The sequence below is a fragment of the Plectropomus leopardus genome, chromosome 12, assembly GCF_008729295.1.
Source record: "Plectropomus leopardus isolate mb chromosome 12, YSFRI_Pleo_2.0, whole genome shotgun sequence".
Taxonomy (NCBI): Eukaryota; Metazoa; Chordata; class Actinopteri; order Perciformes; family Serranidae; genus Plectropomus; species Plectropomus leopardus.
The window spans coordinates 18,167,039-18,183,199 of NC_056474.1; the positions used below are offsets into that span (position 1 = coordinate 18,167,039).

The 16,161-nt window shown below is 38.8% G+C and overlaps 1 protein-coding gene across 1 annotated transcript in view; it reads right to left on the reverse strand.

Annotated features, from left to right (window-relative positions):
- Window positions 1-16,161, reverse strand: part of clstn2a (calsyntenin 2a) — a 101,636-nt gene that overhangs the window by 33,793 nt on the left and 51,682 nt on the right. The window contains exons 9-12 of the mRNA XM_042497529.1: window positions 15,769-15,918; window positions 11,568-11,753; window positions 10,280-10,537; window positions 7,839-7,960 (exon numbers count right to left, since the gene is read on the reverse strand). Coding sequence (XP_042353463.1) covers window positions 7,839-7,960; window positions 10,280-10,537; window positions 11,568-11,753; window positions 15,769-15,918 — 716 coding nt within the window. The remainder of the gene's footprint in view (window positions 1-7,838; window positions 7,961-10,279; window positions 10,538-11,567; window positions 11,754-15,768; window positions 15,919-16,161) is intronic.

The following is a 16,161-nucleotide window of genomic DNA, read 5'->3' on the forward strand; positions in this document are numbered from 1 at the left end:
ACATCTTGTCACACAAAAGTGGCTTATTTTCGTATGATAAGATGCATGACATTATTAGGCCATGTAAGACTCTAACTTAGTGTCTAAGACACTAAGTTGAAAAGATATATATTTCGCATCAAGGTCAAGTTTCGGTTGAGTTCAGATTTTGTTCATAAAGTAAAAGGAAAGCTATCTGCAAGGGCTTATTCATGTCAGCGACAAGTGAAAAAGCTAAACAAAGAGAGATATGAGGCATAAGATTAATTAAATGTCTGCCACTTGAAGTCAAAGGTCTACTGAAATTGTGTTTGCTGCAGGATTTTTTATTATTTCTTTGTCTGTTGAACTTAAAATGGATTCTCACACTTACAACTTGGTTGATGCAGTGATATAATACCAATAAATTATTTAAGTTGTACCAAAAGCCCTTTTTGCCTAAAGTAAAGACAAGAGTTGGAGACAGAGCAGAATAGACAAGCAGTGGGATTGAGAGGTCGAGATGGAGCGAGAGAAAATAGAAAAAAAAAAGAGACGGAAGAAAGAAGCAGTCAATACATTAGTATACAGACGGGATGGTTATGTCACCCAGCATGTCTGCTGAGTGGTCTATAAGTAGCAGATAATAGCATTAAGCCCCCTGCCTCTTACACAAACGCATAAACGCACACACACTCTAGTCACGTCACACCACACCACACCACACCACACCACACCCCACATACACACACACACACACACACACACACTAGTCACACCACACACACTTCAAAGATGTGTACATTTAGTGAGATGCAGCAGCTCTACATAAGGGTAACACAGGAAGCGCCTAAAGCGGACAAAGTACAGCTGAGCTCACAAATGAGGTCATTTGAAAAATAGAATCCGGGAAAAAAATAAACACACAGGAGATGTACAAGCTGGAGGCGATGCTCAATATCTTTTCGGTAGCTCTTTGTCTTTTACTGTTTTGCTCTCACAGAAAAGTGAACAAATGTGTGCTCCATCATTGCCAGTTTGTGCTCTTTTATACTAAAGTATGCTGCATATCGAGCCCTTGTGAGGGTGACTTGCAAAATTAGAGTGATTCATTGCAAACGGTATCATCCAAAGGAGCAAAAAACACAGCAACTCCAGAGAACACATGATGAATGAAAGAAATTGTGGGTTTGTGGGAGTATTTAAAATAATAAAAAGCATATCACTTCAGGGAGAGGTTTTTGAAAATGCCCTCTGTCTATTACAAGATCACGTAAAGAAACAGTATGTAGGATTTAAAGGGACATATGAGCATAAATTTAGTACAGTATAGTTGATATGTTTTTTTTAGTGTATAAGTACTTGAAAATAAGAACTGTTGTATTTTCATTACCATAGAATGAGTTGTTTATGTCTACATAAAGAGCAGGTCCTCTTCTGCAGAGATGGCCATGTTTCTACAGTAGCTACGAACAGACAAACAAAACACTGGCTCTGGATAAGGCTATTCATGTTCCTCATCGGCCATTAGCAGCCCGTCTGCAACAAGACCGTCTGAACAACATTGCTCTTTTAGCATGAAACTGCTTTATACAGTGTTTTTACCTATTTCCATCACCAGGTCAGTGTTTTAGAGAGGAAGAGACCTCTGCTGATAATTCAGCTCCTGCTGATAACTTCCTGAACGTCTGGATCTTAAGTTACCTGAGATAAAAGCAAGTGCTGAGCTAGCTATTTTTTTTATGTGAAACTGCTTTATTCTGTCATTTAGTGGTTTTAATCATCTGGTTAATTTATTTTGTAGAGGAGGAGACCTCTGCGGATAATCTGGCTCCTTATAAAACCCTTCTGCAGAATGGACACTTAAGGATATCTAACCAGGAGTTTCAGCTGGTTGCAGTCTGCAAATGCCACTAAATACCCCTAAATCTTACACACCATTCTTTTAACATTATTTATTTATTTATTTTTTTCACTTGCATGCAAACAAACATGTCCCTTATGCACTCTCACTCTTTTGCTTTGACCTTTAAAATGTTCTCTAATCTGCACTGATATACTGATAACTAAACATAAGCAATGATGAATTACAAATAACTTTAATGAACCAAAACATTTATCAGATATTCTCCCATGTTTGAGGTGAAACTAAATCACTCTCTGAATAGGCGTCTCAATCTCGTCCTGGTATCTACAACAAACAGGCGGAGAAGCAACACTAGCTCAAACACACAACACCACCAACACCATCCAATTAATCTCCTCAGAAACAAAGAGAGTCTTCTAATCAACTCAGGACAGAGAACAAGCTGTGACACAACAAGCATGGTAATAGCGGGCAGATAAGGCAGATAATTGTAGATGCTGTACAGACAAGCAACGAGGGTGATTTTATACTACTCCAACATTCAGTCCCTACAATCCAACTCTGACACAAATGATATATAACAGAGTTTTGTAGCTGTTTCCTGCAGTGTAATTGCCGAAATTGGGAAGTTTATCTCTGATTCACAACACGTGATCTGTCCCGTCAATAGTACAGTTATCTTAGACTGCTGCGAAACAGCTGCCAGCACAAATAAATCTTTGGCCCTTGACTAATCTTCCTCAAATCTCAGCTGAGAAATGTGAGAAAAATACAGTGTATTTGTCTCAAGTCTCCTCGTCTGTTCACATAGATTTTTTTTTTGCTACTCTATAAGGAACTCGCTGTGAGTAAATAACACCTCATTTGTAAGGGTTTAAATCAATGCCACATCACACACACATAGTGTTTCCTTATCTTACTATGCAAGGCAAACTTAAAAAATGGTTCAAACTGGAACTACAAAGCACAGACAGTGAAAAATGGCTTCTTTGCCAGTCACTTTTCACTCTGCCTGCTGCTTTTGGTGACTTTGCATGTTTGACCCATTCTTACCATCTCTGGCTGTCAGGGAATTAGAAAAAATACATTTTGATTTGTAAAGGCTCAATCCTAACACACCCCTTACCCCTCCGTTTTGCTTGTTTACTTATAGGGGAAGGGTGTCCTTATTCTTTTTGGTATAGAGGGGGTAGAGTGAAGTGTTGGGGCTATATGGCCCTCAGAAACTATTTTTTTCAGAGGCCAAACTGAGTGTTACAATAAGTCATCTGTCAAGCAGCATCCTTTTATATTTGATGACTTATTTGATTGATTGATAGAAACTCAGGCTGTGAACAAATTGCTTTTGTCCATTCTTTTCTATCTCCATCAGATAAATGATAAATGTAATTGCAAAGCACAATTATTGCTAAAGTCTTGTCTGCTTACATAAATGCTATGGACGAGTACCTGATGACGTATCCAGGTCTCAGAGGGTGGTCCAGTTTCATAGGGGAAGATTTAAACCAATAACAATTGAAATAGTGTTGGTGGGGCAAATGAGCACTCAAAAACAAGGGGTTCGGGTAAAAATAAGAAATGGGATTAGGCCTTGACTCTGAGTACATGTTTTTTGAATTGACTCAAGAAGAGTGAATGATGTGCGTAGAGGGGAGGGATCCACCCTCGACTCCATTAAGAAACTGAAAAAGAGTTGGAGAAAAACGTGTGTGTGTGTGTGTGTGTGTGTGTGTGTGTGTGTGTGTGTGTGAAGGTTTCCGTCAGATGTGACATTCCTTCAGTGTGTTCGATCGACATGGAAAATGGAAGCCTCTCTCTCTCATCTCTCTTCGCCAGCTTCCTTTCATCCCTCTCTGGCCCTCCCCTCTCGTGGTGAGAATTGCAAAATCGATAGAGCTAAATGGAGTTGCTGCGGAAGCCACTGAGTGTCCTTTCTAAGTGCTGGAGGAACAAGGACAGTAAGAAGCAGCTGTGACACCCCACAGTCACCTCTTCTCCATTTTCCCTCTATCCACAACTTTCCTTTTTCAACAGTCTCTACTTCTCTCTAAGCTTGCTCTCATTATTAACCACAAGGCATTGCAGAAGCTCTGAGCATCAAATTACCTGCTGGTTAGTGTTGTTATTACTTGAGATACTGAACAAGAAAGAAAGAGACATGCAATTCAAAAGTAAATAATACAATTTATAACGTTAAGTAAAAAAAACAACAACAACAAAAGAACAACATAAAATTGATGGGGAAGTAAGAGGGGTGTGGAAATAAGGTCACTTTAATTTCTAGGTTTTGCAGTTTAGTTGATTAGTTAAGTTTTATTTATTCAGAAAGTTTAAAAAATGACCTAACAAAGACTTACATATATAAAACATGACACTGAATTATGATATTGTACTGTGCGTCTCAAAAGCTGTGTTGAGCTTGCTGAGCTATAATGTTTTTAAATGAAAACTATTCCAAACGTATACTGTAAGGATATACTACTTCTTATTGCAGCAAAGTAGAGCTGCAGTAATGAAATGACTAGTTGGTTAGTTGTCAACTATAAAATAAATCAGCAAATGACTTAAAAATCTGTTTGTGCTATTTAAAAAAAAAAGAAGAAAAAAAAATCTCTGATTCTGGCTCCTTAAATGTAAATATTCTCTGCCTTCCTGACTCTCCTATGACAGTGAACTGAATATATTTGGGCTGTGGGCAAAAAAAAAAAAACAAGCAACAAAAACAAAACAACAATTTCAGGACATCATCCTGGGCTTTGGGAAACACTGAACATTTTTCACTATTTTCTGACATTTTATACACAAAACAACTAATCAACACATTGAGAAAGTGATAAACAGATTGACCAGCAATGAAAATAATCATTAGTTGCAGCCCTCCAGTGAAAAACTAGAGTGAGGGACTTTTACATTTAAATGAAAGTCCGTTATATTCAAGCCCTTGCCAGATAAGTTCACACAATGCTGATCGAGCCCATCACCGCCATCACAGTGTAGGCAGTCTGCCAAGAAACACACTGCAATTCTTATTTATCTTGACTATTGGTGCTGCCAGAGAGAACGAAAACAGATCTTTTAGATAATAAGTTCAGCAATTTTTTGTGTGATTTTGACAGCATTTGAAAGATTATTTTTATATATTCATTTACACACACACACACACACACACACATATATATGTTCTTCCTGAAATCCACTGTGATTCCAGGCTTAGTAAACAAACTAATGAGGTAGTTAAGTGCACGTCATGTTCAAATATGCAGGAAGTCACTACCATAAAAAAGCATATTTAACAAAGGTAAGTGCACCAAACTGCACCGTACGTCACAGATTGATCATCAGAGAGCATTTTTTTTTCTTTCACTCTGCCCAATTGTGCTCCTATGATGTCATTTCTCCCGTTGACCTCTGGTAATTCAGACCAGTTTCCATTTATATTTAATGAGAGTTTTTGCACAAATGATTTGTACTGGTAAGTATGTCATCACATATTCTCTTTTACTGCACTGCACACTTCCTCTAAGGTCCTTCACAAGATCTAGCTCAAGGAGGAAATGGGATCCCTGTTATGTGCTGTATATGTATGCGTCTGAGAAAATGGGAGAGAGAAAGAGCTCGTAAAAAATAATAAAAAACAGAAAGAGAATAAGATACTGAAATAGAACAGAGTCTTGAGGTTGTTTGCTTGTTTGCTAAGAACACTCAGCAGTCTGCTGCTTGGCTGCCCTTCTCTTTGTCACATCCACCTCCGTAGGCCTCAAGAGAAAAGAATACTGGACTGGGAAAAACACTTTTCAATCTACCTTTGACCTAGAACAAACAACCACCTGGTTGGAGGGTACACACTAGCACTAGCAGAGATAGTGCCAAAGAAAAGCACTGGGATGTTTGTATGCACACAAGAAATGACTGCATCACACAAGAAACCTAAGCCCTGTATTTAATTTTCTATGCGAGATAAGACATTATAATAAACTGGACAAATCCAAAATGAAAGTAATTATCAGAGTGGACACACATGCTGATGTATGGTCACACGGCCACAAGCACACATACACAGAAAGATCCAAATCATTCATAATCTGCTTAGTGAGCAAAACCTCCTAAGAGCCTGCCATAATTATGAAGCATTTTTGAATAATTTCACTATGAGGTGGACATATGCTGTACCCCAGGGGTAAACAATTAGATTAGATTTACATCAACCATCCATTATTATGGATCTGGGGAGAGTCTGTGGAAAGGGGAGATTCCTGTGCAAGAGTTCATTGGCTTATCATGAAAATAATTTTGACTCCAGAGGTTTTCTTTTGTTTTTACAGTAGAGTTTTCTCCGCTCAGTGACGACTTGGTGAGCAAGAGGGACTGAAGCCCCTTTCAGCTGGATGATTCTCATTCAAGCGTCTAGCTCACTGAGGTGTCTTTGAGCAAGACTTCACAGCTCCATAGTCACTGGTCTCACCCTGCATTGTAATGTCTTTAAAGGAACAGTGTGTAAGATGTAGAGAGATTTAGTGACATCTAGTGGTGAGGATTGCAGATTGAAAGCAGCTAAACTTAGGTTTCCTCCTCTCCATAAGCCCTTTGTACATTTTTCTGCAAAAAGTAGTGCACTCAAATTTGCACATATCCCATGTATTAATCAGCCAGTAATTCGTGCATAACCCCCGTTTTTAAGAAAGCTGCAATCACATGATCACTGCGCTGATGGAAGTAAACAAGGAAGCGATCCCGAGCGATCTTTGACAAGGTAAGTTGGGGTGGTGGATGGGTCACAAACTACAACACTTTGTCTTGAAGATAGGTTTTAGAACCCTATGTGAACTTTTGAGTCATAAGGTACATATTCACCATGTTTCTTTTCCCTTTTGCATTAAGGACATGACGCTATCTGTGGGGCGCTTATTCATTTTATTAGGATACTTTGCTCCAGGACAAATGGACCAGGTTATTAAAACCAGTAGAAGCACTAAATAAAGCAGTTTCAGGATACAATTAAGTGTTTCTTCTACCCTGTCTGACAGGCCATTTTCACAGCACCTGCAAATGTGTGCTCACCTTTTTTCTCTGACAACTTAATGTGTTCTGATCGTATTTCCAAAATATCCTCAGATGTCTGCTCCTCTCCAAAACAAACAGACCCGGTGGTTTAAACCGATAAAGACACCAAATAAAGCAGTAACATATTAATACATTTGTGTTTTTCAGATGATATGACACTGTCACGAAGGGGCCTTTAACTACAGTGGCCTACACAAAAACAAATAGCTTTATGTAGAGCCAGTGTTTGGTTTTCTCCATTCTGGGCTACTGTGGAAAAGCAAAAAACAGACATCACTTTAAAGAACTAAAACCTAAAATTCCTATCTTCAAATTCTGATAAAATACCTGCCCGCTGTGTATAATGTTTTGTGAAATTCACGAGTTATTTACCATTGTGTTGATCTGTGGAATAATTACAGCGGGAAAACACCGTGCAACATTCAGAGAAAAAAAAAAATCAATCTTATTATATGAATCTTTCTGGCTGAAGCAACTTCATATGGTGCAATTTCTCCCTTTCAAAGGCTTTCTGCAGGACTGAAACAGTAAACTTCACTGCAAATTAGTTCAACAACTCCCCAGAACTGCATGACAGATAATAGAGATCTGCTGCTGGGTGAGCTATTACCCATAACTTAACAGACTTTCCACTGTGTGTGTGTGTGTGTGTGTGTGTGTGTGCATAGGATAACAGTGTCTTCTACCCTCTTATCTCCTGCAGCGAGCAAAAGAAAGTGATGGAGGGCCTCCAGTAATTAGAATAGAGAGCCTCTCCTTTCACTACACAAATAATGATAGCCCTTCACCTGCTGTAGAAAATCACCCCGAATCTATGCTCACACTCAAATAGGACACAGACAAGCTCTCTCGCTCTCTCTCTCTCTCACACACACACACACACACACACACACACACACACACACACACACACACACACACACACACACACACACACACACACACTCCTCACCTGCTCCAGTTTCCAGTGGAACTCGGCAGGCCTGAAAGTGTCAACCTGAGTGAAATCTCTTCTGAGCAGGAACACCAGACGACAGTTGTGGACATACAGAGAATAATGGTGGCGATTCATTTCTGCAACAGCAAAATCACGCAGATACATGGTCACACAACGACACAGGAGCATGCACGCAGTTGTATGAATCAACAAGATAATTAGCTGTGCTCTGAGGACATTCAACTGATGCAGCTGCTCCTTTAGCTTTTCTTATTGATTTCTTTCTGTAACCATTCCAAAAAATGTCATCCGGCACAGCTGTGTGAAAGACTGAACTCTTTTCAGTTGCCTCAAATGGGTTCTCCACATCAGAGCACAGCTGTCAGCAAGACAGAAAGGGTCCAGTGAGTGTGGTTACAGAGTGCAGGCTGCTGGTATGTCTATTTTGTGGATTATCGACTGGTGTCTGTATGAGGTAGTGATGAAAGGTGAGCCCCACTTGCTCTGCCTTTATAACACACTGAATCAGCTGAAGGTGGGATGAGATGTGCAACAGATTCTCCACAATGATGAGCTGTTGCTCATCTTCCTTGACTTTAGAGTTATAAAATGGAATCAGATGTTTGTCATTCCCTACCTGTGTACCTGCAGCTCAACAGAACATCAGAGCAATATTGTGAAATGTCAAGATTATTTAGTTTGTAATCTGATAAATCATTTTTAACATTTACTGTCTCTACAGTACCAATCATTTTGACAAAATCTGTCATAATGTGAACTACAAATTGTTTTATCACGAAATACTGAAGACACACTTTACATTAAATATGGGGAAGACTGTAAGGCAATATCCACACTTATATGATTTCATTATAAAACAGCATTTTGAAACAAAAATAATCATTGTACACTAGTGTTATCAAAAATATTGATTTAATGATTCTGATCACTTTCAATACTAATTTTCTGCAGTATCAATACTACTTTCTTAATCTGTCCTCCCCAACAGTAAGTTTACACACACCGTTCCTTTGCCCCACGCAGTGTTGTCTTCTTATCTCATTTGCTCTGTTTGCATACAGGTTTTCATGTCAGTTTTGTTTTGTTTTTACTTGCACATTTTCCCCTTTTGAATGTGTGGCAATCTCAGAGGCGTTTGAATATGTGCAGTAACACATAAATATTGTTTCATTAATATAAAACACTTAAAAAAACAATAAAAAAAATTGTAATGATTGTTAATGTTTACTGCAGTTTAATTTTATGCCTTTAACATCAGTTTTTCTCTGTGATGTCAAAATAATTACAGAATATTGATATTTGTCAAAGAATTGTATGCAAGTTACAAATTCTGTTGAGGTGGTAGAAAACAGATGAGGAATCGCTGCAAAGCAAATGCAGCAAATTATCAGAGTGGTGCCGGAAGCATTATCCATAGCCGAAGGAGGTCATGGCAACGGGAAAGGAGCACCAACAAAAGAATAATGAAATCACAAAAGGCATGAAGACCCAGTTATGAAGTTTAGGTTTGACGGGTTGCAACCGATAGGAACCGATTAGGAAGTGAATGTTTTTAAACCTGCGTCAACGTTTTCAAATGATCCCTTTTTACCTGCCAAGACTTTACTGCAACCTTGAAGTTTTCAAACTTCAATGGGGTCAACAGCATTTTAAAAAGCCTCTGTTTTAGCTTGTTCAATAACACCAGGATGATGTGGATGCTAGATGAAAACTTAGCATTAGTTAAGTGCTTTAAAATGTAAATGTATTGGCGTGGATATAGCCTCAGTGTAAGTTTTGATCCATTAAAAACAAAGAGGATGTAATGCTTTAATAATTATGATGGGAGTTATTTCTACCCTACAGTATGTCCCGTCTTTGATGTCCTCAGCTCAGCAAGATGAACGATAGGATACAAGACTTGTTTTTTTTTCTTCCCCACAAAGTTTTGGTGTACTGGCCGTCACACTGAGCCTTCTGGTATCAGTTACATCCTTAAGCCAAACAGTTGCAAATGAAAAAAGGGTTTATAAGATTCTGATGGTTTAACATGAACTACTCCGCAGTTTTGCATTACAAGATCAGACTACACATTTCGTAAGCTAATAAGCCATCTGTGAGACCATTGTGAGAGCGAGCAATGTGCAGATGGCTTGCTTAATTACACAGTTCAGGCAGCTCAGTTCAGGCATGCAGCGGGGAAAAAAAGTTTAAAGTTCCAAAGACCATTTGCCATTGTGGACTTCAGTTTTGCCTTAATTGTCTTATTATTTTTTGGACGGATATTTTTCATCATGTTATGTTCATGGTATGTGTCAAATGTTCAGGACAAATCAAAGTGGAAAAGTGGATTTGAGCAACATAGTTTCTAAAATATAGGGAAATTCATGTGAAAAATACATTTTCACTCTTTAACACGTTAGGCGGTAGAAATGTATGTGAAATTGTTTCCTTACCGGTCTTGTCAGAGTTACACAGCAAGGTTTCCTTCTCAGCTCTGAGTCCTGGGCTGGGCCCGTGTTTCATCCATGTTGCTATGGTGAACTGGTCCGTCAGGTTTTGGGGCACCACGTGATCTGGAACATTAGCAGCCTGACGTCCATCGAATCTGTAGATGAGGTCGCTGTCTCGGCCACTGTCAGTCAGCAGAGACGCCGTCCAGTTTGTGGAAGGGCTGGGGGCAGGGAGGAGGTCGGTGCTGCCTGATGCTGCACCTTGATGTGCCAATCACAGGATACAACACTGTCAAGACGGCTGCAAAGAGGATCATCCCGCAGAGAAACTGCCTCTGCACAACTTTCTTTTCTTTTACCAGCAATCAGCACACATCAGTGCATGACCTTTTGTTGTTTTTGCATGTCAGAAATCTGGATTAAATAAGTGTGACTCTGTGAATTGGTAAATGTTGAGAAATGGTAATATATGTGTTGTCATCTGACATCACCGTGTTTTTGATGTGGAGCATGGTTACTAAAGGAATCTGCTAACATGAAACTTGTGTTTTACTTGTATTTTATTTCCATTACTAACATGTAACACCATGTACCAACCCAAAATGAGATTTTGTGGGCCCTAAACTATAAATGCAGTAAAGCTCCCCTTCACTCATATAAAAAATAACATGGCAATTTGAATATGTTTTGACAGCTCATCATTGATTTACAAGACAGTCTAATTAACAGCTTACATCTGTAAATCCCTTGATTGTGAATCTAACCTAATGTCTTTCTTTAGAGAGGTTTAAATAACAATGAAACAAAACCAGGAAAAATATATGCTGGAAATGTAAAACATTTTGCACAACAATAAATATTTTCATACTTTTATTTTTAGTCAAAAAGCAAACTAATTCCTGAAAACTCAACAGAAATATTCTGTAAATTTAATGTTTTAAATGCTCTGAAAACTGCATATTACAATGTAAGGCCATGTTCCAGGGTTTAAATATGAAGCTATAATAAACACGTCACATTTTGGAAATCTAAATATAAAGATATAGATATAGATAAAAAAATATATATATTTCAATATAGTGTCCCGCTTGAAATGGCACAGCTGGTACATTCATGTACTGCAGAGGGTAAGATGCCAAGAGGTAATTTCTTCTTTAAATTAAAGTTTTCCCTGACTCTCATTATTATTAGCACCCTTTGCACTTTCACAGTCCCCAACTCTTAAATAATACCTCGCTATTTTTAACATTTCATGGAACTTCTAAAACCAATTTCCTTTCTCTCCACTTACCACAGAGTTTCTGCAGAGACTTCTCAGAGTATGTTTCCCGGTCACAGCCCTTCCCGATGTGACTGGTCTGTAGCTCTACCATCGCCTTCACGCCAGACAGTGGACCGCCACACGTTTCCAAGTGCATCTTGGGAAACAACTGCCTGCTTCCTGTCCCTGGCTCATAGTCCACTCGCTTGTTCCAACCTTTAAGGGTCAAAATCTCTTTTAGTCATGTCAGTGGTGTAATATGTCACAATTAAGAGTAACCTGGTATCACACAGTAAACAAAGGCAAATACAGGTGCTTTGATCTGCATTTTATGGGCTGATTTACAGTTGCTGGAAGCATTATTGACCAATGCCAATCACAAGCCTTTATTGAGTAGCATTATTTATTTATGTAATTAAACTAAACAACACTGTATATTATGTATTAACACATGACCATTCATGTACACTAGGGGTATGCATGCAGAGTAAACAGGAAGCAGGTTGTCAACTCTGTGGTTGGTTGTTTTGTTGCAAATGACACTACAGAGGAAGATCAGCAATGGCAACAAATTAAAACCAGAGATTCTTTGCTTGGACTGACATCGACTTCTAACTGTTACTACCAGTAACACATGAGTATGAGGCGGTCAAGGCAGCGGGAAACAAAGATCCGTAGTCGCTGCAAAACAAATTCCTTAATATGTTCAAACTGATAGAACAAGGAAGTGTGCAACATACAATTTTAGTTTAAGTGATCAGGTACTCATAGTATGTATATGCAATGTATGTGTACTTGTATCTCAAGTAAACACTATTTTCATCTTAAAACAATGTTCACTGTAGGACCCACATGTTTTTGTTGTTGTTAGCAAATATGTCCAAAGAGCTGTAAGAAATAATGTTTATGTTCTGCTCTATGTGGTTTCATAATGAGCCTGTGGGTCCAGAAAGAATGACAGGCAACCACGCAGACTTGGAAATGTCTCAGTGAATTCTTGCCCTGTGTCAAGTCAAAAGGAGACCGAAATGGCCAGTAACATGACAGGTCTGGTAGAAAGAGTTGTTGACCTTCTTGTAACTGTCACTCCTGTTGCCAGGTGTTATCTTTTCATTACCCAGGTGTTATATCTATCCTCAATGTACAAGAATCCCTGAATCGTGGTGGTGAAATGGATTCACAAGCATGATCGTGCACAGGACTGTGTGTATGCACGTGCGTGTGCGTAGGTGGACACCTGGCAGCTGCTTTCAAGCCTACAGAATATGATATCAAATCTCCCGAGTGAAGAAGAAAAGCGTACTACGATCAGGTCAGCGAGGAGGAGTGAAAGGTGAGGTGGAGCAAGATGTATTTAGCCTCTATTTATGCTGAGGAGCCTTCCTCAAAAAAGAGCTGCAGACGCACTGCTGACCTTTACACACAGATGATAAATAAGGTTGTGTACAAAAGACTTGATGTCTGAATGCATAATTGCATTATGTTTTATTCATGGCTTTAAGCTACTATGGGTTAATGGTTTTACAACAGGATTATGCAGTAAGGCCTCTTTTATGAGCCAAAAATTGCAAAGAGTCATGCAACATTGATGAGGATATTAGTAGGGTATGATCGCAAGTGCTCCTTTGTGATTCAAATGCTGCAAGCCGATATCCCCGCGGTACCGTCTGTATCTCAAAAATTATTATTATTTTTTTCCCCCCCAATGTGCAAAATCTTAAAAATTCATCTGGTATTTTGTTGTCAAATCAGTATGTTTTGGATCAAAAGCAGCACATTTCTTCTGTTCTTAACTACTTTCCTTTTAGGTGTACTGTGCTTGAATCAGTGGCCCCTCAGAGCTCTGCTGCACATGAAGATGACATTTACATAAAGTTGAATGCTAGACAACTTTCTCAACGCTGTACTGACTCTCTTTCTAAACCTCCACCCCTCTGCGATGTGCACTGACATTTCCTTCAATGAGTGTCCCTAAAGCCTAAACAACTGGCATTCAAGTAATTTTCAGAGCTCTCTTTGCACTAATGGTTCTTGTCTGTGACATTAAAGCTTTGCCGACCAAATGATCTTCTCGTACCATATAGCACACAATTACATGATGCTATTAGACATGGAGTGAGACATCCAACACATGAGCATTAGATTAGCTGGAAAAAATCCATGAAATCATCATGTATAATTTGACCATGGCCATGGAAAATCAGTATCTAGGAATTTATTTGTTGTCCCAGTCAACAGTCTGGCTGACTCTGAACCAAAAATACTCACTGTAATGGTAAGAGAAATCTTCTAGGTGTTTAGACACATGGAAATAACAGATGAGGAGGGGATGAAATCAATTATTTCAAGGGTATATTATACGTAAACAGTATCGCCAGCTAAAGTGAGAGCCATGTTGTCTAGCCAAATTTGCATTTTTTCCACACGGTGACTTTCATAACTTCCTCTTGGATGCCTGTTGCTAACTTTTTTGGTGCCTGGTCACTACCTACTTACAACTACCTAACCTCATCTGCATGCTGTGCCCAGGAACATCCGAAACATAGTGAAAAAAGAAGAAAATAACAAAATAACAAAATACAGGGCAGACTGGTTGAGTTCATTCCACTGTATGAGTTAATAATATATACTACATGTATTAAGGTTTTATATACCTCCACATGGAAAAACCTTCTCAGGGGTTCACAGCCTGCCAATGCAGAGCTTTGATTCTCTCAACTCACCCACAGGTTTGGGCCAAATGTTTTCATATTCCCTCACACTTGAATCAGGTTGGGTTCTCTCCAATTTTACAATGTTAGAGCATTTTCTTTTCTATATGAATTAATGGTGTGGTTTCACTTTCACTGAACTTGGCACTCTTCCTCTCCTTGAGTATGGTGCTCTGAACCTAATGATACATTCCAACAGCGCCCTGAATTTAGGGAAAGTTCAGTGTCGCTCGATGTGGCTACATTGTTAAAATAAACCTTTTGTTTTAACAATAAAAAGTTAGTGTCTGGGCTGCCATCAAATTTTAGGTTAAATGAATATGAGTAGACAAGCTGAGGCAATTTGAAATCATTCAACTTTTCCTCTTAAGTTCAGCCAACTTAAAAAATTTAAGGTAGCGTGGACACTAACTTTTTTTTAAGTAACAACATAGTTTATTTTTACAGTGTATTTATAAATCCACCCCATGTCACAAATATCTGTTACGGCACTGGAAAGACTTTATTGTATTGAAGGTTCTAAAAATAAAAAAGGAGGAATATAAAAAAAGGTGAAAATTCAGGTTTTAAGCTTGGACAGAAACTGCTTCACGTGAGGTCAGGCCTGATTAAAGGGCCACAAACCTGAACCACATCTCCTGTTTTGAGTTTAGGCAGGAAACTTTGTTGCATCTCTCTCTCCTCTGTGTCCTGTCTGTAATAATGCCAAAAAAATGATGCTATCTCCACATGATTTTCAGTGTATGTAGATATTGGCAAAAAAACAATTTGGTTCATGAATAAACACTTGTTTTGTGTCATCCTTGGCTCAGTTTTTCCTAGAGATTTATAATAATATGATAACAGTGAATGAAACTGTTTGGGGGATCTGTTTGTGGATTTTTAAAACAGCACTGCTCACTTTGATGTTTGAGAAACAAATGCTTTCTGATAATGAAACCACAGTTTTGCAGTAGACCTGGGTTTTACTAACTAGCTGTGATTTTTTTGAAGACTATAAGACTAACTATCACCATGAGTTTATTTCTCTCTTTCCTCCCTTGAGTTGCCTGTTCATTCGGGCTCTTTCTTTATCTCTTCCTTCCTCCACTTCCCCTCTTATCTGTCTCTGTCTTCCTCTTTCATTCCTGTGTGAGCTTGACTCCTGAGATGCTGTCAGTGCTGACAGGTGAAGCAGCAGGGGAGACAGGCTGGCTCGAATGCCAAGCTGCTAGCATGTTAAAGGAGGGAAAAAAATGAACTCCAGTCAACTTTCTCTCTAGAGGCTTTTGTCATGTCTTCTGATTTCCTCGAGAGACGTTCATTCTAAAATGAGGTAGAATTCCCTTGAGGGAACGGATGTGCTAAAAACCTGCATCGTCTGCTTCAATTTTGATGGTACTGCTTTACATTTAAGTACCTTTAAACAATATGTCAGTGCACTTTATAGCAGAACAGTAATGAGTACATTTCTGTCAGTTAGTACAAGGTAAATTAAGGCATGGGAGAGTATTTTCAGTGGCTGCCTCTTTATCTCTGACCTTGCCATCCAGGTTTGCAGACAGGCTTGACATCAATATGCACAGCCACATCCTCCTTTGCTTTCTTCTGACCACAGTCAAAGGCCGTCACCATAATCTTGTAGCTCTGCTGCTTGTCATAGCTCAGCCGCTCTGTGTTTCTGATGTTTCCTAAAAAGACACAAAAACAAAGAGGAAATATGATTGCGATTATTCATCGACAGGGAAAGAGAAGCTGTTATGCTTATTTGACAATAATAAAGCAAGAAACACTTTCTACTGAGCAATAAGTGAAACTGACTTTGCATTAAAGAAACTGCACCTTGAAAACAAACATAACTCTTTGTATTTATTGAAGCCTTTTACTGGAAACTCAAGGCCCAGTAACCTTGTAATGCATTTGAATATTAAAGC